General features: G+C 46.4%; 2 protein-coding genes across 2 annotated transcripts in view; one reads left to right on the top strand and one right to left on the bottom strand.

Moving 5' to 3' along the window:
- The window catches only part of LOC138647955 (alpha-1-antitrypsin homolog), a 113702-nt gene that overhangs the window by 69554 nt on the left and 18740 nt on the right, over positions 1–25408 (bottom strand). The window contains exon 2 of the mRNA XM_069737363.1: positions 24941–25092. Coding sequence (XP_069593464.1) covers positions 24941–25088 — 148 coding nt within the window. The 5' untranslated portion in view covers positions 25089–25092. The remainder of the gene's footprint in view (positions 1–24940; positions 25093–25408) is intronic.
- Positions 22321–23992, top strand: LOC138658119 (piggyBac transposable element-derived protein 4-like). Its single transcript, XM_069745659.1, has 2 exons — positions 22321–22487; positions 22565–23992. The coding sequence occupies exons 1-2, from the start codon at positions 22429–22431 to the stop codon at positions 23826–23828; spliced, it is 1323 nt and encodes a 440-aa protein (XP_069601760.1). The 5' UTR covers positions 22321–22428; the 3' UTR covers positions 23829–23992.

Here is a 25408-nt window from a genome sequence, read left to right as displayed (position 1 = left end):
ACATGTGGGCTGGAAGTCATTTTGATATTGCTGTGTATCATGTTCATGTTTTCCTGCGCTATTTCACGCAGAATCCAGATGGAAGCCACCTTAAAGCGATGTCGTGTGCACACAGCCTTAGGTGTCTCAGAAAAAAATCAGCAAATGAGTCCTCAGGGCACTAATGAGGTGGGATGGAGGCAGAATTCACTTTCCCATGTGTGGGGGTCTATGGGTTGATTCATTATTTCATTTTGTATCGATTTTTTACCCAGTTCTTGGTGTTTTTCATCTGTTATTCAATTGTTCCTTATTCTTCTTTTATCCCCTTCACGACGGGGACAATTTCCATTTTTGTGTGCTTTTGTTTTTTCCTCCCCTTCTTTGCAATCCATAACTTATTTTTCTGTCCACATAGACTTATGGTGCTTGTTTTTTTTGAGGAACGAGTTGTACTTTTGAATGACATCATTCATTTTACAATATAGTGTACTGGAAAACATGGAAAAACATTTCAAGTGGGGAGAAATTATGGATAAAAACGCAATTATGACATTGTTTTTTGGGAATTATTTTTATGATGTACAAATGGTGGTAAAAATTACCAAGCCATATGATTCTCCTCATCAGTATGATTACATCGATACCAGATATGTTGTTTTTTATTATTTTAGTGATGAAAAAAAATCTGAAGTTTGCAAAAAAAAAAACTATTTGGGGTTATGTTGCCCTTTTCTGAGACCCGTAACGTTTTAATTTTTCGTCCGATGTAGCTGTGTGCAGGGGTGGATTAAGGGTAGCCAGGGCCCCGGGCTGTTCAGACACTGTGGGCCCCCCCCGGTCATGTGACGGGGGTCATGTGACGGGGGTCATGTGACGGGGGTCATGTGACGGGGGTCATGTGACGGGGGTCATGTGACGGGGGTCATGTGACGGGGGTCATGATATACCCGAACCAGATTATTCCAGAAAAATGGCCGGGCCCTACTCTACTGTAACCTATTAAATATTTGTTAGAATCTGCAATACAATTTAGGTATATTTTGACCAATAATATCACATACAAGGAACAAATACCACCGCACCGTGACCAGACCACAAATTACAACCACAGTGATCGAATTATATTACATACAAGGATCAAATACCACCGCGCCATGACCAGACCACAAATTACAACCACAGTGATCGAATAATATCACATACAAGGGACAAATACCACAACACCATTTCCAGACCACATATTACCACCACATAGTGACTGAATACTACAATACTGATCAGTAAAAAACAACAACACAATACTATCACCATAAGTGCCAGTATTCACAGGAGATCTGTACTTAGTATGCAGTGTCTGTGTAGAGGTAATACAGAGATCACTGGTGGTATTATACACAGGAGCTCAATATAGTATACATTGTATAGTGTCAGTGTATAGGTAACACTGACTCACCAGTGACGTCTCTAGGTGAAGTCCTTCATCTTTCAGCCAGCACAGACCGCCATCATTTCTCCCAGCCAGGACTCGTTTCTGCAGGAAATAACACAGTTATCTCGAGCTCCGCTTGCAGAACACATTACTTAATTTTCACAACTTCTACATTACACCACATGAAGAAAAAAAGGTGATATAGTGTCACTCTGCACAGTAACAGGACCGCCCCCCATTTAAAACAGTATACTCAAAAAATAAAATAAATACATCACTGCAGTAATAATATCCCTAAATTAGCCCCTATGGTAATAATATTCCACATCCTGGCCCCGTGTGTCTCATTCCTGGCTCCAGCCATATGTTCTCGCATCCTGCCCTCATGAGTATCCATTCTACCCCATATGATCTCCACATCCTGCCCCATATGTCTCCATCGTATCCATCCTGCCACATGATCCAATCCTGCCCCATGTCTTTAATTCTGCTCCGTGTCTCCAATCATGCCCCGTGTCTACATTCTGCCCATGCCTCCAGTCCTGCCCCCATTGTGTCCAGCAATCTGCCCCAGTATGTCCAGCATATTGCCCCAGTGTCCAGCAATCTGCCCCAGTGTCTCCAGCATATTGCCCCCAGTGTGTCCAGCATTGCCCCCAGACAGTGTGTCCAGCAATCTGCCCCAGTGCGTCCAGCATTGCCCCCAGACAGTGTGTCCAGAATATTACCACCAGTGTGTCCAGAAATCTGCCCCAGTAAGTCCAGCATTTCCCCCAGTGTCTCCAGCTCCAGCAATCTGCCCCAATGTCCTCCAGCATTGCCCCAGTGTCCTCCAGCATTGCCCCAGTGTCCTCCAGCAATCTGCCCCAGTGTCATCCAGCAATCTGCCCCAGTGTCATCCAGCAATCTGTCCCAGTGTCATCCAGCAATCTGCCCCAGTGTCATCCAGCATTGCCCCAGTGTCATCCAGCCATCTGCCCGTGTCCTCCAGCATTGCCCCAGTGTCTTCCAGCATTGTCCCAGTGTCCTCCAACAATCTGCCCCAGTGTCTTCCAGCCATCTGCCCCAGTGTCCTCCAGCCATCTGCCCCAGTGTCCTCCAGCCATCTGCCCCAGTGTCCTCCAGCCATCTGCCCCAGTGTCCTCCAGCATTGCCCCAGTGTCCTCCAGCATTGCCCCAGTGTCCTCCAGCCATCTGCCCCAGTGTCCTCCAGCATTGCCCCAGTGTCCTCCTGCCATCTGCCCCAGTGTCCTCCAGACATCTGCCCCAGTGTCCTCCAGCCATCTGCCCCAGTGTCCTCCAGCCATCTGCCCCAGTGTCCTCCAGCCATCTGCCCCAGTGTCCTCCAGCATTGCCCCAGTGTCCTCCAGCATTGCCCCAGTGTCCTCCAGCAATCTGCCCCAGTGTCCTCCAGCATTGCCCCAGTGTCCTCCAGCATTGCCCCAGTGTCCTCCAGCCATCTGCCCCAGTGTCCTCCAGCATTGCCCCAGTGTCCTCCAGCAATCTGCCCCAGTGTCATCCAGCAATCTGCCCCAGTGTCATCCAGCAATCTGTCCCAGTGTCATCCAGCAATCTGCCCCAGTGTCATCCAGCATTGCCCCAGTGTCATCCAGCCATCTGCCCGTGTCCTCCAGCATTGCCCCAGTGTCTTCCAGCATTGTCCCAGTGTCCTCCAACAATCTGCCCCAGTGTCTTCCAGCCATCTGCCCCAGTGTCCTCCAGCCATCTGCCCCAGTGTCCTCCAGCCATCTGCCCCAGTGTCCTCCAGCCATCTGCCCCAGTGTCCTCCAGCATTGCCCCAGTGTCCTCCAGCATTGCCCCAGTGTCCTCCAGCCATCTGCCCCAGTGTCCTCCAGCATTGCCCCAGTGTCCTCCTGCCATCTGCCCCAGTGTCCTCCAGACATCTGCCCCAGTGTCCTCCAGCCATCTGCCCCAGTGTCCTCCAGCCATCTGCCCCAGTGTCCTCCAGCCATCTGCCCCAGTGTCCTCCAGCCATCTGCCCCAGTGTCCTCCAGCATTGCCCCAGTGTCCTCCAGCATTGCCCCAGTGTCCTCCAGCAATCTGCCCCAGTGTCCTCCAGCATTGCCCCAGTGTCCTCCAGCATTGCCCCAGTGTCCTCCAGCCATCTGCCCCAGTGTCCTCCAGCATTGCCCCAGTGTCCTCCAGCATTGCCCCAGTGTCCTCCAGCCATCTGCCCCAGTGTCCTCCAGCATTGCCCCAGTGTCCTCCTGCCATCTGCCCCAGTGTCCTCCAGCCATCTGCCCCAGTGTCCTCCAGCCATCTGCCCCAGTGTCCTCCAGCATTGCCCCAGTGTCCTCCTGCCATCTGCCCCAGTGTCCTCCAGACATCTGCCCCAGTGTCCTCCAGCCATCTGCCCCAGTGTCCTCCTGCCATCTGCCCCAGTGTCCTCCAGCCATCTGCCCCAGTGTCCTCCAGCCATCTGCCCCAGTGTCCTCCAGCCATCTGCCCCAGTGTCCTCCAGCCATCTGCCCCAGTGTCCTCCAGCCATCTGCCCCAGTGTCCTCCAGCCATCTGCCCCAGTGTCCTCCAGCCATCTGCCCCAGTGTCCTCCAGCATTGCCCCAGTGTCCTCCAGCAATCTGCCCCAGTGTCCTCCAGCATTGCCCCAGTGTCCTCCAGCATTGCCCCAGTGTCCTCCAGCCATCTGCCCCAGTGTCCTCCAGCATTGCCCCAGTGTCCTCCAGCCATCTGCCCCAGTGTCCTCCAGCATTGCCCCAGTGTCCTCCTGCCATCTGCCCCAGTGTCTTCCAGCCATCTGCCCCAGTGTCCTCCAGCCATCTGCCCCAGTGTCCTCCAGCATTGCCCCAGTGTCCTCCTGCCATCTGCCCCAGTGTCCTCCAGCCATCTGCCCCAGTGTCCTCCAGCCATCTGCCCCAGTGTCCTCCAGCATTGCCCTCAGTGTGTCCAGTCCACCGTTGTAAAAAAAAAAACAAAAAAAAACAAAGTCTCCTCACCTGTCCTCGCTCCAGCGCCGCGGTGAGCTCCCTCCAACAGAGCACACTCCCCGGCGACTGACAATGACGTCAGACGCCGGCGACGTGTGCGCCTGCGGCCGACATCAGCCGCCAGCCTCCAATTGGCTGGCGGCTGGTGTTAACTATTGACGTGCGGGCGCTTGCCCGCACGTCAATAGGAAACCGCCGCAGGCAGCGCCGGAAGGGGCCCGGTGAGCAGATGAGAAGGGGCCCCATGCGGGCCCCCTCTCTCTGCCCACCGGCTACGGCAGGGGGCCGGGGGCGGGCACATAAATGCCGGCGGCGGCCGCCGGCAGCGGCATTCGAATAACAGATGATCAGAGGGTCAACAGTGCGGTAGCCCAGGGCCCCCCCAGACCACTGGGCCCTGGGCTACCGCCCATATTGACCCTCTGATAATCCGCCCCTGGCTGTGTGATAGCTTATTTTTTGCGAAACAAGATGACGTTTTTATTGATTCCATTTTGGGATAGATATGATATCTTGATTGCTTCTTACAGCATTTTTTATGGAATTGCAGTGACCAAAAAAACTATTTTGGCGTTCTTGAATTTTTTTCGTTTACAGTTTTTACCTATAGGGTTAATTATTTTTAGATCTTTATAGATCACCCTTTTCTGAACATAGCCATACCATACGTGTATTTTATTTCTATCTTTAATTTCAGTGGGTAAAAAAGGGGAATAATTTGAACTTTAATGTTTTTTAATTTTTATAATATTTTTAATTTTTTTTAAATTTCCATTGTTCTTGTTAGTTGCCTTAGGGGACTTAAAATTCTGATTGTTTGTTCTATATACATCAATCCAAAAGCATTGATGCATACAGGTGCTTCTCACAAAACTAGAATATCATCACAAAGTTAATTAATTAAAAAGTGAATCTCATATACTATTTAGAGTCATGACTCATTACTGACAAAGTGATCTATTTCAAGTGTTTATTACTGTTAATGTTGATTTTGGCTTACAACTAATGAAAACCCAAAAAGTCATTATCTCAGTAAATTAGAATACTTTATAACACCAGCTTGAAAAATTATTTTAAAATCTGAAATGTTGGCCTACTGAAATGTATGTTCAGTAAATGCACTACATACTTGGTCAGGGCTCCTTTTGCATAGACTACGGCATCAATGCGGCATGACATGGAGGTGATCAGCCTGTGCCACTCCTGAGGTGTTATGGAAGCCCAGGTTGCTTTGATAGCAGCCTTCAGCTCATCTGCATTGTTGGGTCTGATGTCTCCTCTTCCTCTTGACAATACCCCATAGATTCTCTATGGGGTTAAGGTCAGGCGAGTTTGCTGGCCCATCAAGCACAGGGATACTGCTGCTTGTAAACCAGGCACTGGTACTTTTGGCAGTGTGGACAGGTGCCAAGTCTTGCTGGAGAATGAAATTACCATCTCCCAAAAGTTTGTTGGCAGAGGGAAGCACGAAGTGCTCTAAAATATCCTGGTAGATGGCTGTGCTGTCTTGAAAAAACAGAATGAACCTACACCAGCAGATGACATGGATCCCCAAACCATCACTGATTGTGGAAACTTCACACTAGACCTCAAGCAGCTTGGATTGTGGCCTCTCCACTCTTCCTCCAGACTCTGGGACATGGATTTCCAAATGAAATGCAAAATTTACATTAATTTGAAAACAACACCTTGTACCACTGAGCAACAGTCCAGTTCTTTTTCACCTTGGCCCAGGTAAGACACTTCCGGCATTGTCTATTGATGATGAGTGGCTTGAAACAAGGAATGTGACACTTGTAGCCCATGTCCCGGATATGTCTGTGTGTGGTGGCTCTGTAACACCCCAGGTAACGGGTTGTTACAGTGATGTTGCCTTCCTTTCAGGGAGGGCGATATCATACTTGGAAGCAAGGAGGATTCCCTTTACCAGGTAACGCACCTACATACAACACATTCTGAATCCAGGACAGAAGGGGGAGCTCTGAACCCAGATTCAGGGGAGCCTCTCTAGCTTTAAGTGTTCTGGTCTGGAGGAGGAGTTAGGTTAGTTGTTCAGAGACTATCAGCTATGGAGAGTTACTATAATTAAAACTTAACCTTTAATGAGGATAGCCTAAAATATATGAACCAAGCGAACAAACACATATACATATACATACAAAAAAGTGCCCAAAATAACCAGTGCTCAAAATATAAAAGAATGGAACGGTCTCACCATTCAGAACGGACACTTGGATCTTTTCTCAGCCAATGGGGCTATGGTAAGTAACGGTCCAGGTGACCGATGTAGGAGACTCATCAGGGGAGTATGAAAAAATATATAAACATGTGCCACAGAGCACAAGAGTCCAAGCAAAAGACAAAGTCCGTGTATCAAGAAGAGTCCCGCAGTGGCTGGGTACCCATCAGCAAGGTATGGCTTTCTGTGTTTGCAGTCAAAATGCGTCCTCACTATAACCCCCACCGGAACACCCTTTTATAACACTACTGGTCACTGCCCCTCATATCTTAGTCACCTGTAATGGGCTAATGATACCCAGATAGGCGTGTGTCATACTCACTCGTACACAGCGTGCAGCGATGTGTGTACCGGATGTGCGGCCGCCATGTTGTGCACCTCACTTCCACACATGCGCCAGAGAGGTGCGTTCCACACTGGAACGCATAGTCGCCATATTGTGGGCGTCACCGAAGATACGCCACTGCGGCGCCAAATGTAACGTAGTAACCAGTGCGCTCCACGTCATGTGGGCGTCACAGTAATCGTCACATGGGCGTCGCAATAGGAAACTCCCACGGGAGGCGTAGCTGAATAATCAATGTAGCGGCACCCAAATGACATGTACAGTATGCATTCCACGTCATGTGGGTGTCACAATAGTTGTCATGTGGGCGTCACACTGGGAACGTCTCGTATGGTAAGCGCTCCATACCATGTGGGCATAACGATAATCGCCATATGGGCAACAAAACCCACGGGAGGCGTAGCGGAATATATATCGCAGCGGCGCCAAAATGAGATGATAAGGTGACTAGTGACAGTGGGGTGGGATGTAGTTGTTTGTATATAGGGGGGGCACTAATTGATAGTCATGCTAGTGCCACCAAAATAAGTAGAGGATACTAAAGTTGCATACCCGAAGAAAGTATATAAATATGTAGGGCTGCCTATAAGGTAAAAACACAGAAATAAGTGAGGAACCAGCATACTGAGTAAAAGTTGGATTCACAAAATGGTGAAGTTACACCCCTTATTCATGGTGCGATACACCCAAATAGGTGAAGCACTAAATTCAGAGACACGGGGTGTCACCAAAGAGGTTTTTTAGACCGACCCTACCAGCTCCGCAGTCACAATCACAATCTCTTCAACAGGGAGGAGAGTCACAGATTCTAAATCTATCTGGTAGACAATTTACTGTGGTGGAAATGTCGGTCCTTTCTAAAGGATTATCTTTTGTTCCCAGCTCTGATTTTTCCTCCTTAAATATGATTAAGGATTTGAATTTATTTATTAGAAAATTGAGATGGCACAAGTTCTTTAAGCAGAGAGAAAAGAGGTTGTGCTATGAACTTAATATTCCTTCTGAATTATTACAGGATGTACTGTACAATTGCTAGCAGATCTGGAAACCTCACCTGTAACCAATATAGGACAGGGACCCTTTACCCAGTTAAAAAATTCCAGCAGGAAAATGGCACCTACTGGGGGGGACCTGTCCGCAATTGATGTTTTTCTAAATCTATGTACTAATGACATTAAGGAATTGGCACAGAATCAAGCCAGACATAATCTAAGCAGAGAACAGATGGTGGCCCTTCAGGGGTTGGAAACGGATGAGTCATTAGTTTTCAAACCATCCGACAAAGGGGGGAATGTGGTTGTGATGGGGGTGGAGAAATATAAAAATATGTGTTTGTCCCTACTAAATGACCGGACAACCTACACTGTGGTGTCACAAAATCCAACTGCCAAATGTCTGTCGTCATTGGGGGCTATCCTCACAAAAGCCAAAATGGACAAATTGATTAGTGAGGATGAATATTTATTCATGCTACCACGCCACCCCATCATGCCAACCTTCTATGCCCTACCAAAAGTTCACAAGGGCCTTGACCCGCTCAAAGGCAGACCCATTGTGTCGGGCATAGGAGGTTTTGGGCAGAATGTAGGAGTGTACATCGACAAAGTGTTGAGATCTTTTGTCACCTCTCTTCCCTCCTATATAAGGGACACCATGGATTTACTTCGTAGGCTGGATGGTATCTCTCTTGAAACTGGCACCCTCCTGGCCAGTATTGACGTCGAGGCTTTGTACTCCTCGATCCCACACGACTGTGGGATCCGGGGTGTACAACACTTCCTCAGTACAAGGGGGTGCCAATACAGGGCCCACAATGAACTCATTGTCAGCCTTCTTGATTTTGTGTTGAATAATAATTTCTTTTGCTTTGATGGCAGGGTCTTCCACCAGCTCAGGGGCACCGCAATGGGGAGCCCTTGTGCCCCCACGTACGCAAATTTGTTACTGGGCTGGTGGGAGGACAGTATTGCCTTCTCCGAGAGACATGAAATGTACCTGGCCCATGTGGACTTATGGGTCAGGTATATTGATGATATTTTTGTACTCTGGAGGGGCACGAGTGACACTTTCCGCCAGTTTATCGCGTCTTTGAATGAAAATGACATTGGTCTAAGATTTACGTCTGAGATACAGGAGGACAGGTTGCCCTTCTTGGATGTCCTGATTTCAAAATCGGAGAGGGGGGACTCATTGGAGACCACAGTTTATCGTAAGCCCACCGCAACCAACTCTTTGTTGCGATGGGAGAGTCATCATCCCTACCCTCTCAAAAGGGGTATCCCTAAGGGCCAATATCTCAGACTGCGTCGTAATTGTTCTAATCAGAGAGATTTCAAAGACAAGGCGGATGATCTCAGACGGAGGTTTCTGGCCAGAGGGTACCCCGATCGGGTGCTGAGGGAGGCTTTCCGATATGCCAATAGACAGAATAGAGGGTCGCTCCTTACCCCTTTGGAGAGAGAAGAGAATATCACCAACGAGACAAGACTCATTTGCACGTTTGATAACGGGGCAACCTCCGTCAGAAAGATTCTGAAAGAGCACTGGGGCATTCTAGGTATGGATGTGGACCTTAAGGATTTTGTGGGTGGTACACCTAGCATCACATACCGCAGATGCAGAACCCTGGGGGATAGACTTGTGCATAGTCACTTTAACCCCCCTAAAAAGGAAACCTGGTTGCCAGTGAGACCAGTTGGATGCTACAAATGTGGTACTTGTGTGGCTTGTGAGTTTATAAGATCTGGCAAAGAATTTGTCGATGAAAATACTCAACGAGTGTATAAGATCAGGAAATTCATCAATTGCAAGACCACTGGGGTGATCAATAGGGCACTCTGCAGTTGTGGCCAATCATACATTGGTAAAACTATCCGAGAATTTAGGAGACGGGTGGGAGAGCACCTTGGTGACATACGCAATCGGAGAGGCACCCCCATTGCAAGACATGTGAATGCCTCCCATGGGGGTAGCACCAAGGGCCTTTTATTCATGGGCATTGACAAAGTGCGGATGTCACCTAGAGGTGATGATCTAGATAGAATGCTCCTCCAGAGAGAGGCCGAATGGATATTTTTGCTTGACACGTGATCCCAAAGGGTTGAATGAACAACTTAATTTCAGCTGTTTCCTTTGAACACGTCTCTCATGTGGGGTTAATCCAGCGGCTTTGTCACTTTATTCCCCACCTTTTGGGATTTCCCCCCCCCTCCCCCTTTTCTGGTTCCCTTGCTTATATTGGGCCATGTTCTTTTAGGCCATTGGTTACTGTTTATCATGGGTACTGTTGTGAATTCTGTGGCAGAGCTCCCTCCTGTGGTCACAAGTGGTACTTCGGCTGGTTCTCTCTGTGAGCTTCCGTTGGTGGAGGAAAGTGGTACTGCGGCTTCTGAGTTTCCTTCCTCAGGTGATGTGGTGAAGTCGTTAGGTGTTGCTCTATTTAACTCCACCTAGTGCTTTGATCCTGGCCTCCAGTCAATGTTCTAGTATTGGACCTGTTTCCTCCTGGATCGTTCCTGTGGCCAGCTGCTCTGCATAGCTAAGTTCCTCTTTGCTATTTGTTTGCGGTTTTTTTCTGTCCAGCTTGTCAATTTGTTTTTTACTGCTTGCTGGAAGCTCTGGGACGCAGAGGGTGTACCTCCGTGCCGTTAGTTCGGTACGGAGGGTCTTTTTGCCCCCTTTGCGTGGTTTTTTAGGGTTTTGTGTTGACCGCAAAGTTACCTTTCCTATCCTCGCTCTGTTCAGAAAGTTGGGCCTCACTTTGCTAAATCTATTTCATCTCTACGTTTGTCTTTTCATCTTAACTCACAGTCATTATATGTGGGGGCTGCCTTTTCCTTTGGGGGATTTCTCTGAGGCAAGGTAGGCTTATTTTCTATCTTCAGGCTAGCTAGTTTCTCAGGCCGTGCCGAGTTGCATAGGGAGCGTTAGGCGCAATCCACGGCTGCCTTTAGTGTGGTTGGAGAGGATTAGGGATTGCGGTCAACAGAGTTCCCACATCTCAGAGCTCGTTCTTGTTTTTTGGGTTATTGCCAGGTCACTGTATGTGCGCTGACCTCTATGTCCATTGTGGTACTGAATTACCTTTCATAACAGTACTGGAGGCCAAAAGTACTAATGATTCCCAATAGAGGGAAAAAAGAAGTTCTGAGACCATTTTTTTTTCTTTGCACTGTGTTTTGCCTTTTTTTTCCCCTAGACATTTGGGTGGTTCAGGACACAGGTGTAGCAATGGACATTAAAGGTCTGTCTTCATGTGTGGATCAGCTCACGGCAAGAGTACAAAGTATTCAAGACTTTGTGGTTCAGAATTCTATGTTAGAACCGAGAATTCCTATTCCTGATTTGTTTTTTGGAGATGGAACTAAATTTCTGAGTTTCAAAAATAATTGTAAACTATTTCTGGCTTTGAAACCTCGCTCCTCTGGTGACCCAGTTCAACAAGTTAGGATCGTTATTTCTTTTTTGCGTGGCGACCCTCAGGACTGGGCATTTTCTCTTGCGTCAGGAGATCCTGCATTAAGTAATATCGATGCATTTTTCCTGGCGCTCGGATTGCTGTACGATGAGCCTAATTCTGTGGATCAGGCAGAGAAGAATTTGCTGGCTCTGTGTCAGGGTCAGGATGAAATAGAGGTATATTGTCAGAAATTTAGAAAGTGGTCCGTACTCACTCAGTGGAATGAAGGTGCGCTCGCAGCTATTTTCAGAAAAGGTCTCTCTGAAGCCCTTAAGGATGTCATGGTGGGATTTCCTATGCCTGCTGGTCTGAATGAGTCTATGTCTTTGGCCATTCAGATTGGTCGACGCTTGCGCGAGCGTAAATCTGTGCACCATTTGGCGGTATTACCTGAGCTTAAACCTGAGCCTATGCAGTGCGATAGGACTTTGACCAGAGTTGAACGGCAAGAACACAGACGTCTGAATGGGCTGTGTTTCTACTGTGGTGATTCCACTCATGCTATCTCTGATTGTCCTAAGCGCACTAAGCAGGTCGCTAGGTCTGCCACCATTGGTACGGTACAGTCAAAATTTCTTCTGTCTGTTACCTTGATCTGCTCTTTGTCTTCGTATTCTGTCATGGCATTTGTGGACTCAGGCGCTGCTCTGAATTTGATGGACTTGGAGTATGCTAGGCGTTGTGGGTTTTTCTTGGAGCCCTTGCAGTGTCCTATTCCATTGAGAGGAATTGATGCTACGCCTTTGGCCAAGAATAAGCCTCAGTACTGGACCCAGCTGACCATGTGCATGGCTCCTGCACATCAGGAGGTTATTCGCTTTCTGGTGTTGCATAATCTGCATGATGTGGTCGTGTTGGGGTTGCCATGGCTACAAGTCCATAATCCAGTATTAGATTGGAAATCCATGTCTGTGTCCAGCTGGGGTTGTCAGGGGGTACATGGTGATGTCCCATTTCTGACTATTTCGTCATCCACCCCTTCTGAGGTCCCAGAATTCTTGTCTGATTACCGGGATGTATTTGATGAGCCCAAGTCCGATACCCTACCTCCGCATAGGGATTGTGATTGTGCTATCGATTTGATTCCTGGTAGTAAATTCCCAAAAGGTCGACTGTTTAATTTATCTGTGCCTGAGCACGCCGCTATGCGGAGTTATGTGAAGGAGTCTTTGGAGAAGGGGCATATTCGCCCGTCATCGTCGCCATTAGGAGCAGGGTTCTTTTTTGTAGCCAAGAAGGATGGTTCACTGAGACCTTGTATAGATTACCGCCTTCTAAATAAGATCACGGTTAAATTTCAGTACCCCTTGCCATTGTTATCTGATTTGTTTGCTCGGATTAAGGGGGCTAGTTGGTTCACCAAGATAGATCTTCGTGGTGCGTATAATCTTGTGCGTATTAAGCGAGGCGATGAGTGGAAAACTGCATTTAATACGCCCGAGGGCCATTTTGAGTATCTAGTAATGCCATTCGGACTTGCCAATGCTCCATCAGTGTTTCAGTCCTTTATGCATGACATCTTCCGAGAGTACCTGGATAAATTCCTGATTGTGTACTTAGATGACATTTTGATCTTCTCGGATGATTGGGAGTCTCATGTGAAGCAGGTCAGAACGGTGTTTCAGGTCCTGCGTGCTAATTCTTTGTTTGTGAAGGGATCAAAGTGTCTCTTTGGTGTTCAGAAGGTTTCATTTTTGGGGTTCATCTTTTCCCCTTCTACTATCGAGATGGACACTGTTAAGGTCCAAGCCATCCATAATTGGACTCAGCCGACATCTCTGAAAAGTCTGCAAAAGTTCTTGGGCTTTGCTAATTTTTATCGTCGCTTCATCTGCAATTTTTCTAGTATTGCTAAACCATTGACCGATTTGACCAAGAAAGGTGCTGATTTGGTCAATTGGTCTTCTGCTGCGGTGGAAGCTTTTCAAGAGTTGAAGCGTCGTTTTTCTTCTGCCCCTGTGTTGTGTCAACCAGATGTTTCGCTTCCGTTCCAGGTCGAGGTTGATGCTTCTGAGATTGGAGCAGGGGCTGTTTTGTCGCAGAGAAGTTTTGATTGCTCGGTGATGAAACCATGCGCCTTCTTTTCCAGGAAGTTTTCGCCTGCTGAGCGAAATTATGATGTGGGCAATCGAGAGTTGCTGGCCATGAAGTGGGCATTCGAGGAGTGGCATCATTGGCTTGAAGGAGCTAAGCATCGCGTGGTGGTCTTGACTGATCATAAGAACTTGACTTATCTCGAGTCCGCCAAGCAGTTGAATCCTAGACAAGCTCGTTAGTCGTTGTTTTTTGCCCGTTTTGACTTTGTGATTTCATACCTTCCAGGCTCTAAAAATGTGAAGGCGGATGCTCTGTCTAGGAGTTTTGTGCCCGACTCTCCGGGTGTATCTGAGCCGGCGGGTATCCTCAAAGAGGGAGTAATTGTGTCTGCCATCTCCCCTGATTTGCGGCGGGTGCTGCAAAAATTTCAGGCTAATAAACCTGATCGTTGCCCAGCGGAGAAACTGTTTGTCCCTGATAGGTGGACGACTAAAGTTATCTCTGAGGTTCATTGTTCGGTGTTGGCTGGTCATCCTGGAATCTTTGGTACCAGAGAGTTAGTGGCTAGATCCTTTTGGTGGCCATCTCTGTCGCGGGATGTGCGTAATTTTGTGCAGTCCTGTGGGATTTGTGTTCGGGCTAAGCCCTGCTGTTCTCGTGCCAGTGGGTTGCTTTTGCCCTTGCCGGTCCCGAAGAGGCCTTGGACACATATCTCTATGGATTTTATTTCAGATCTTCCCATCTCTCAAAAGATGTCAGTCATTTGGGTGGTCTGTGATCGCTTCTCTAAGATGGTCCATTTGGTACCCTTGTCTAAATTGCCTTCCTCCTCTGATTTGGTGCCATTGTTTTTCCAGCATGTGGTTCGTTTACATGGCATTCCAGAGAATATCATTTCTGACAGAGGTTCCCAGTTTGTTTCGAGGTTTTGGCGAGCCTTTTGTGGTAGGATGGGCATTGACTTGTCTTTTTCCTCGGCTTTCCATCCTCAGATTAATGGCCAGACCGAACGAACCAATCAGACCTTGGAAACATATCTGAGATGCTTTGTTTCTGCTGATCAGGATGACTGGGTGTCCTTTTTGCCTTTGGCTGAGTTCGCCCTTAATAATCGGGCCAGCTCGGCTACCTTGGTTTCACCGTTTTTCTGCAACTCTGGGTTCCATCCTCGTTTCTCTTCAGGGCAGGTTGAGTCTTCGGACTGTCCTGGTGTGGATACTGTGGTGGACAGGTTGCAGCAGATTTGGACTCATGTAGTGGACAATTTGACTTTGTCCCAGGAGAAGGCTCAACGTTTCGCTAATCGCAGACGCTGTGTGGGTCCCCGACTTTGGGTTGGGGACTTAGTTTGGTTATCTTCTCGTCATATTCCTATGAAGGTTTCCTCTCCTAAGTTTAAACCTCGTTTTATTGGTCCGTATAGGATTTCTGAGGTTCTTAATCCTGTGTCTTTTTGTCTGACCCTTCCAGATTCTTTTTCCATACATAACGTATTCCATAGGTCATTGTTGCGGAGATACGTGGCACCTATGGTTCCATCTGTTGATCCTCCTGCCCCGGTTTTGGTGGAGGGGGAGTTGGAGTATATTGTGGAGAAGATTTTGGATTCTCGTGTTTCAAGGCGGAAACTCCAGTATCTGGTTAAGTGGAAGGGTTATGCTCAGGAAGATAATTCCTGGGTCTTTGCCTCTGATGTCCATGCTCCCGATCTTGTTCGTGCCTTTCATATGGCTCATCCTGGTCGTCCTGGGAGCTCTGGTGAGGGTTCGGTGACCCCTCCTCAAGGGGGGGGGTACTGTTGTGAATTCTGTGGCAGAGCTCCCTCCTGTGGTCACAAGTGGTACTTCGGTTGGTTCTCTCTGTGAGCTTCCGTTGGTGGAGGAAAGTGGTACTGCGGCTTCTGAGTTTCCTTCCTCAGGTGATGTGGTGAAGTCGTTATGTGTTGCTCTATTTAACTCCACCTAGTGCTTTGATCCTGGCCTCCAGTCAATGTTCTAATATTGGACCTGTTTCCTCCTGGATCGTTCCTGTGGCCTGCTGCTCTGCATAGCTAAGTTCCTCTTTGCTATTTGTTTGCGGTTTTTTTCTGTCCAGCTTGTCAATTTGTTTTTTACTGCTTGCTGGAAGCTCTGGGACGCAGAGGGTGTACCTCCGTGCCGTTAGTTCGGTACGGAGCGTCTTTTTGCCCCCTTTGCGTGGTTTTTTAGGGTTTTGTGTTGACCGCAAAGTTACCTTTCCTATCCTCGCTCTGTTCAGAAAGTTGGGCCTCACTTTGCTAAATCTATTTCATCTCTACGTTTGTCTTTTCATCTTAACTCACAGTCATTATATGTGGGGGCTGCCTTTTCCTTTGGGGGATTTCTCTGAGGCAAGGTAGGCTTATTTTCTATCTTCAGGCTAGCTAGTTTCTCAGGCCGTGCCGAGTTGCATAGGGAGCGTTAGGCGCAATCCACGGCTGCCTTTAGTGTGGTTGGAGAGGATTAGGGATTGCGGTCAACAGAGTTCCCACGTCTCAGAGCTCGTTCTTGTTTTTTGGGTTATTGCCAGGTCACTGTATGTGCGCTGACCTCTATGTCCATTGTGGTACTGAATTACCTTTCATAACAGGGTACTATGTATCTTTTTTCTGGGCGCTAGCTATTCAATCAGTCAAAGAAAGCAGGGTTTGTAATAGGTCCATTGTGACCCCTAGGGGTTTTACCACTGTCTTTTTCCCTCTTTGGTGACACCCCGTGTCTCTGAATGTAGTGCTTCACCTATTTGGGTGTATCGCACCATGAATAAGGGGTGTAACTTCACCATTTTGTGAATCCGACTTTTACTCAGTATGTTGGTTCCTCACTTATTTCTGTGTTTTTACCTTATAGGCAGCCCTACATATTTATATACTTTCTTCGGGTATGCAACTTTAGTATCCTCTACTTATTTTGGTGGCACTAGCATGACTATCAATTAGTGCCCCCCTATATACAAACAACTACATCCCCCCCCACTGTCACTAGTCGCCTTATCATCTCATTTTGGCGCCGCTGCGATATATATCCTGCTACGCCTCCCGTGGGTTTTGTTGCCCATATGGCGATTATCGTTATGCCCACATGGTATGGAGCGCTTACCATACGAGACGTTCCCAGTGTGACGCCCACATGAGAACTATTGTGACGCCCACATGACGTGGAATGCATACTGTACATGTCATTTGGGTGCCGCTACATTGATTATTCAGCTACGCCTCCCGTGGGAGTTTCCTATTGCGACGCCCACATGACGTGGAGCGCACTGGTTACTACGTTACATTTGGCGCTGCAGTGGCGTATCTTCGGTGACGCCCACAATATGGCGACTATGCGTTCCAGTGTGGAACGCACCTCTCTGGCGCATGTGTGGAAGTGACGTGCACAACATGGCGGCCGCACATCCGGTACACACATCGCTGCACGCTGTGTACGAGTGAGTATGACACACGCCTATCTGGGTAACATTAGCCCATTACAGGTGACTAAGATATGAGGGGCAGTGACCAGTAGTGTTATAAAAGGGTGTTCCCCCCCCGGTGGGGGTTATAGTGAGGACGCATTTTGACTGCAAACACAGACAGCCATACCTTGCTGATGGGTACCCAGCCACTGCGGGACCCTTCTTGATACACGGACTTTGTCTTTTGCTTGGACTCTTGTGCTCTGTGGCACATGTTTATATATTTTTTCATACTCCCCTGATGAGTCTCCTACATCGGTGATGAAATGCGTAAGGAGAAGAGGAATCCGATTTACCTACACCCATTCATTTGGTGGTTGTCCATAGCAGGGTCCACTTGGGGCCTGTCCTTGTAAGGACATGAGTTACACAAGGTTTACAGGGTAGACAGGACTTATGCCCTAGCCGATGTTTTTCTCCCCTGGACCGTTACTTACCATAGCCCCATTGGCTGAGAAAAGATCCAAGTGTCCGTTCTGAATGGTGAGACCGTTCCATTCTTTTATATTTTGAGCACTGGTTATTTTGGGCACTTTTTTGTATGTATATGTATATGTGTTTGTTCGTTGGGTTCATATATTTTAGGCTATCCTCATTAAAGGTTAAGTTTTAATTATGGTAACTCTCCATAGCTGATAGTATCTGTTTCTCCAGAGGGTGTTGTACGGTGCAGATTATTCTGCACTATTGCTTTTTGCATAGTTGTTCAGAGACACTGAAGAGTGAGGACAGAGAGTAGACAGCAGAGCCGTGCAGCCAGGCCTGAGCTGCAGCTCCAGGAAAGACGAGAAGCCGAGGAGTTGAATGTAGTGAAGCATCTGAGGAAAGGAGAATAGGAGAAAGCAAAGGGCTCAGAAGGGAACTGTGACTGGGCACCCTCAGAGCTGAAGCGCAGGAACCGGGAGCCCGAGGTTGTGTTGTACTCCAGGACACACAGCAGAACCGGAGGGCATAGGACTGCATGTTATTTGCCCACAGCACGCCTGGCGGTGAAGCAGCACCTGAAGAGCTGTCTCAGGACAGGAGAGAGAGGACTTTGCCAGCAAGCTACAGGTAGCCGGGACCTCGCATACTAGCACGAGTAGGAAGGCTTATGGACCTCATCTGGGAGAGGGATCCACTATTGCCTCCAGGCCGGCCGGACTATACCACCACCTGTTCCTGGTACCCTGGACTGTGGACTGCTACTGCCAGTAAACCAGGTAAAGACTTTACAAATCTGTGTCCTCCACTTATTTGCCAGCATACAGCATCCTTGCCATAAACCTTGGGAGCCCTGGGGACCCCGCTTCACCTGTGGCAAGCGTCACCATCTTGGTGCAACAACATCACCCCAGAGGACCCCTTTAGGCAGCATCGGTCCCTCTGACCGAGAACCACAGGTGGCATCACGAACACAAACTTTATTTCTAAATCCCCTTAAAAGACCTTTCCCCCTTTAATTGGGCGCCCAGGGCCACGGACCAGGTTGCAGTCACGTGATATCCCCTTTAAGTGTCCCCAGACCCGGTACCGAGTACCCCACTGCCCTGGTGGGTGACTAAGCTCTTGAAGCAATTACTCCAGCAGCTGTCCACTCCTTGTGAATCTCCCCCAAATTTTTGAATGGCCTTTTCTTAACAATCCTTTCAAGTCTGCGGTTTTCCCGGTTGCTTGTGCACCTTTTTCTAACACACTTTTTTTCCTTCCACTCAGCTTTCCATTAATATGCTTGGATACAGCGCTCTGAACATCCAGCTTCTTTAGGAATGACCTTTTGTGGCTTCCCCTCCTTGTGGAGAGTGTCAATGACTGCCTTCTGGACATCTGTCAAGTCAACAGTCTTCCCCATGATTGTGGAGCCTACTGATACAGACTAAGGGACCTTTTTAAGCACTTAGAAAATCTTTGCAGGTGTTTCAATGACATTCTTAGAAGCACCCTTGACCAAGTAACTCCCCTCACCCTCAGAACCTCCAAACACAGAGTGAAACAGCCCTGGCTCACATCGCAAACCCGATTTCTCCAGCGATGCTCTAGGTGTGCTGAACGCTTATGGAGGAAAACACGCACACCAGAAGACTTCATACACTTCAAATTTATGTTAAGGACCTATAATTCTGCCCTTCACCTCACCAAACAGACCTACTTCACCACCCTGATCTCCTCACTATCCAATAACCCCAAGAAACTTTTTGACACCTTTCACTCCCTCCTCAGGCCAAAAGCACAAGCCCCTATCACAGACATTTGTGCTGATGACCTTGCCTCCCACTTTATAGAGAAAATAGACAATATCCGTCAGGAAATCTGCTCCCAATCACCAAGTTCAGTGACTCCCTTCCCTCCCTGCATTTCCCCTGGCTCACTCTCCACATTCGATCCCATCACAGAAAAAGAAGTCTCCAGGCTCCTCTCCTCTTCTCGTCCGACTACATGCACCACCAACCCCATTCCCTCACATCTCCTCCAGTCTCTCTCTCCAGTCATCACAACTCACCTAACTACAATCTTTAATCTCTCCCTCTCCTCTGGCATTTTCCCCTCCTCCTTCAAACACTCTATCATTACTCCATTACTAAAGAAACCCACCCTCGACCCATCCTGCACAAACAACTACAGACCGGTCTCCAATCTCCCCTTCATCTCAAAACTCTTGGAGCGACTGATATACTCCCGCCTTACCCATTACCTCTCCACTCACTCCCTCCTAGACCCTTCGTAGTCCGGTTTCCGCCCTCTACATTCGACAGAAACTGCACTCATCAAAGTGACCAATGACCTTCTGACAGCAAAACATAACGGTGACCACTCTCTGCTCATTCTTCTCGACCTTTCTGCAGCTTTCAACACTGTTGACCACCCTCTCCTACTCTCTAGGCTCCAGTCACTTGGCATTAAGGACACTGCTCTCTCCTGGTTCTCCTCCTATCTTTTTGACCGCTCCTTCAGTGTTCTGTTCTCTGGCTCCACTTCATCTCCTCTTCCTCTCACTGTCGGGGTACCTCAGGACTCAGTTCTTGGCCCCCTTCTCTTCTCTCTCTACACGGCCCCAATTGGACAGACCATCAGCAGATTTGGCTTTCAGTACCATCTTTATGCCGATGACACACAACTATACACATCCTCCCCTGACCTTACCCCTGCTGTAATACAGAACGCCACTGACTGTCTGCAGTCTCCAACATCATATCTGAAACTCAACCTCTCCAAAACTGAACTTCTTCTGCTCCCACCACCTACTAACCTCCCTAAATTTGACATTTCCCTCTCCGTGGATGGCACCATAATAACACCCTGGCAGCAGGCACGATGTCTGGGTGTTATGTTTGACTCCGATTTCTCCTTCACCTCCCATATACAATCTCTTGTCCGCTTGTGCCGCTTACACCTAAAGAGCATCTCTAGAATCCACCCTCTTCTCACCATGGAAACAACAAAAACCCTCACTGTCGCCCTGATCCACTCCCGCCTGGACTACTGTAATGCTCTACTAATTGGCCTCCCCCTCACTCGACTTTCCCCTCTCCAGTCTATCCTTAATGCAGCAGCCAGGGTCATCCATCTGGCTAATCGTTACTCGGACTCGTCCGCTCTTCGCCAGTCATTACACTGGCTGCCCATTCATTACAGGATACAATTCAAAGTACTTGTTCTCACCCACAAAGCTCTCCATAGTGCTGCACCCCCATACATCTCCTCCCTCATTTCTGTCTATCGGCCTAACCGACCGCTGCGCTCTGCAAATGACTTTCGACTAACCTCTGCACTAATCCGTACCTCCCACTCCCAACTCCAAGACTTCTCCTCTGCTGCGCCAATCCTCTGGAATGCTCTACCCCAAGATATTAGGACCATCCACAATTTGCATAGTTTTAGGCACTCGCTCAAAACACATTTGTTCAGAGCGGCCTATCACATTCAGTAATCAAAGTCATTTTATGTTTGTGTGTGTGTAGCCCATTCACTATCTCCATCTACCCCCCACCCCCTGAAGATGGCTGGACCATCATTGTAAATCTATCATTGTAAATACACACCTGTTCTTTGTATCTCCCACACCTCATTGTTGATTGTAAGCTCTCTCATTGTTAACGTTGTTACTGTTTGTGTTTGAAACTGTTAAACTGTAAAGCGCTGCAGAATATGTTGGCGCTATATAAATAAAGATTATTATTATTATTTTTTGTTAATTATTCTGATTTACTGAGATAATGACTTTTGGGTTTTCATTGGCTGTAAGCCATAATCATCAACATAAACAGAAATAAACACTTAAAATAGATCACTCTGTTTGTAGTGACTCTATAAAATAAACTAATTTAGCTTTTTGTATTGAAGAACTGAAATAAATTAACTTTTTTATGATATTCTAATTTTATGAGAAGCACCTGTATAGCAGAAATCCCGGTCTCAGAAAGCTCCGTAATGACAAGCAGGGGGGTCTTCAGTAGACCCACTGCAGTCATACTAAACCCATCTGCGTTCACATCATGGGCATGCCGATGGATGGAGAGGATGGCGCTCATGCATGTCGTCAGGTGTTAAATGCCGCTGTCAGAGATTGACAGGGCCATTTATCAGATAAGAATCGCAGATTGAGCTCTGCACCCCTGTGATTGTTAAAGGCAGGTCCTGGATGTAATGCACAGGCATCAACTGACGGGTATGGGGAGAGTTTAATCCATGAGCCCGCTCAATACTTGTTGTGAATTGGTTAATTGGCATTTTTTAATCTATTTTATTGCTCTCCTGTTTTTTTGTTGTTTTTTTTTTTATTATTCATTATTTTTCAATGACTTTTCTAAAATTGCAGTTTTGTCTTGTTTTTTCTGCAAATGTCCTGTAGCCCCGCTCCCGGAGTGATTTTATATAGGTCAGATTTTTTTTTGTTCACATTTTGTGATATTTTAATGAACATTTAAGTCACAAAAGAGATTAAAGGCATAATTAACCCTTGTCAGGCTGCATAATTTTACAACCTTAACAGGCTGCATAGGTACAATTGTACCTTCACATATACCTCCACTGTGGGAAGACTTTACTTGGTTTCAGAAACTAAAGTTCATTCAGCTACAAATGTTATGCTGATATCTATTGTTCAGTGTTGTTACTGGTCACTTATGTTGCTGTCAATTAAGTTAATTCAAACTGGGAGTGGCTTCTACTTGTCTTCCTGCCTCCCTCCTCTCATTAGCCATTTTGCTGTTCATCTCATTGCTGTGAGCACACATTTCTAGGCTTGTGAAGTCTTCAATTTCTTGGAAACGAAGGTAGGAAAGTCTCACAGCATCTAACAGCCAGTTATACCTTAATTCTCATTATGTGGGGACAGAACAGTCAAATTGTCTTTCAGCCTGGACTTGGCTTACATATATTTTGTATGAAACTTATCACTATAGGTATAATTTTTATACGAAAAATGGATAATAATTAGTATCTACATATTGTTTTACGATGTTTTATTTATATTCAGCACAAAATACGAAGCCAAAAATTCATCTAGCAAGTCATCATGAGTGATAGTAATGCTGGATCTAGTTTCCGCCATAATCCAAGAAAACGTGTTTGCAGGTTAGTATAATTTTGTGAAAAGCCAATAATGTAGTATTTCGGAAAATTATTTATTTTACATTTTTTCATATTTACAGATTTACGTCTGACGAAATAATGCGAATGCTAGAAGAATCTGATTCTGAGCATGAGGATGAACCATATGTTCCATCTGATGATGAAAACTATGTACCACAAGTGGATGTTACTGAAGAAGATTCAGACATTGAACAAGAAATGGTCATAGAGCATGAAAATGAATACGAATCAGACGAAAGTGTTGAGGATGATTCTGTGCCTCAAAGTGCAGGCGACATTTGGACTGCTAAGGATGAAACTCAATGGTGCAGTAATCCACTGCCAAATGCACAAACAAAATCTCGTAATGTCCTACGACAAAGAGGTGGCCCTGCAGCAACCAGCAACCTATATACAGCAAAAGAGCTATTCAAGTCCATCATGACTCCCGAGATGTGTGACATCATATTACGGGAAACGAATCGAAAGGCCAAGAGAGTTTGTGATGCTTACAACAACGAACTGGTACAACGTTTTCCTGATTCTTCCAAACGGCCACCACAAAAAACATTCAAGCAATTTACTGAAACTGAACTTCATGCATTTTTGGGCATACTGATTGCTGCTGGTGTGCACAGAGCCAACAAACAGAATCTGGAGGAAATGTGGAATGTTGCTGCTCTGCCTCTTATACGTGCAGCCATGTCTCGTGACCGCTTCAAGATGATACTCAGATTTATCAGGTTTGACAACGAAAATACACGTGCAGAACGTGTGCAAACAGATAAAGCTGCACCAATACGGGACATCTGGACAATGCTGAACAGTAATCTGGAGAGAGCCTACAAGCCATATCATTGTATCACCGTCGACGAGCAATTATTTCCATTTAGAGGTCATACTAAATTTACCCAGTATATACCTTCAAAACCAGCTAAATATGGCATAAAGATTTTCTGGGCTTGTGACTCATCAAATGCCTACCCTTTACAAGGTCAGCTCTACACTGGGAAACCAACTGATGGTCCTCGACAAGTAAACATTGGAGAACGAACAGTATTGGACCTAGTGAGCTCGTATAAAGGCTCTGGAAGAAATGTCACCACCGATAACTTCTTTACAACCATGGAACTAGCTAAGGTATTGAACTCCTGGAACATGACACTAGTTGGTACAGTGAGAAAAAACAAAAGGTTCCTACCTAACAACATGCAGCCTGCCAAAGAAAGGCCTGTATACTCGACAAATTTTGCCTACAATCGATGCAACAGTCTGTTCATATGTACCAAAGAAGAACAAATCAGTCGTGCTTCTATCATCTATGCACATGACGGGAGAAGTTGAAGAGACACTAGCAGCCAAGCCAGAGATAATAAAATACTACAACATAACAAAAGGTGGCGTTGATGTTATGGATAAAATGTTGGGAGAGTACACTGTGAAACGACGAACATCACGTTGGACTTTGGCATTTTTCTACAATATGATTGATGTCAGTGGGTTAGCATCCTACATCATCTACAGAGAACACAATCCAAGCTTCAGGGCAAAGGATCAACGAAGAAAGTTCCTGAAAGATCTCGCAAATCAGCTGTGTATGATTGCAATTGAAGATCGTAGTACAAACAAAATGATAATGAGAAACCATTTTCTTCGAGGTGCAGTAGAAATGGTGCTTGGACGATGCATTGTGGTAGCATCGCAGCCAGCAGCTGGCCCCAAAATACCTCATGGTAGTCGTGGACCCTCCCCTGTTGTTGGTAGTTGCTATGTCTGCAGAGACCTGAGGCGAAAACAACGCAAGACTAGAAAGTCTTGTGTGGTTTGTGTGAAACCCATTTGCGATGAACACTCTGTAGCAAAGCCAACATGCATTACTTGCAAAGAAAATCAATAAAAAAAAGTTTCTTACATTTTCTTTTATAATGTAAATGAACAGTTTTTTACTTGTTTATAATAGTTAAATAGCATTATCATTAAAAAAAAATGTATGCTTTTTCCCTTGCATTATCTTCATTCAAAATATATGAGGTACATTTGTACCTATGCAGCTTGTTATGGATGCAAAAAGATCTCGACCCCTTATCTCGGAAGCGGGTGGAGATATTTTATTGAAATTTGGCCAATATATTCTGGACCAAAAATGTAGAGATGTCACGAAATTTCAGCCCTCTACGTCTTTTCAAAAAAAAGTTATTGCAATTTTAAAACGGAATAGTTACAATTGTACCTATTCAGCCGGATAAGGGATAAAGAGTATTTAAGATTCTGCACAAAAATGAACCACATAAGAATTTAGCGCAAAAAACTTCAACGAAAACTATTAGGCAAAAAAAGAAAAGTGACTTAAAGAGAGATCAATCCTTTGTAAATATCTTGGGACAAAAAAAAGAAAAGTGACTTAAAAAGAAATGCAACTAATAAATTGCCCTAAGTTTTATATTGAAAGTGATTACCTCTGGAATAAATGTAGCTGACGAGTACAGAACTCACGTCCTGGTCTACGCGGTGCAGCTTGGCCGTCTTCCCATGGCTGTTATTATCATCTGAAGCAAAAAGTAATGGAAAAAGTAGAGCTGCCCCAAAAAACTGAAAGACTCTCATGTTTCTGAAAGAGAAGCAAAATATCAGTGTTAGTCAGGTTAAGTTGAGGTAAAAAAAACAAATAAGCACATTAAGATACACATACGTTGAGGTAAAAAAAAAAAATGAGCACAACCAGAGACACATACACACATTACAATCTATGGGGCGGCGCACAAGTCCGTGTGCTCTCACAGACAGTGTGTCCCACACGTAGACATGCCTGTTTTTTCATCATACATACCGCACACAGATGACATCCATGTGACACTAAGGTGGTCCTAGGGTGCTTTTCTGCAGTAGGCACCCCTTGATTCTGTTTCTGTATGTAAACTAAAAAT

This window comes from Ranitomeya imitator, chromosome 1, assembly GCF_032444005.1.
Source record: "Ranitomeya imitator isolate aRanImi1 chromosome 1, aRanImi1.pri, whole genome shotgun sequence".
Classification (NCBI taxonomy): domain Eukaryota; kingdom Metazoa; phylum Chordata; class Amphibia; order Anura; family Dendrobatidae; genus Ranitomeya; species Ranitomeya imitator.
Note: the sequence above shows the minus strand (reverse complement) of the source record. Positions and strands in the feature narration are given on the sequence as shown.

Coding starts and splice junctions, on each gene's coding strand:
- LOC138658119 (XM_069745659.1), top strand. CDS start 22,429: ATGAGTGATAGTAATGCTGGATCTAGTTTCCGCCATAATCCAAGAAAA. Junction 22,488..22,564: donor CCAAGAAAACGTGTTTGCAG/GTTAGTATAATT, acceptor TCATATTTACAG/ATTTACGTCTGACGAAATAA.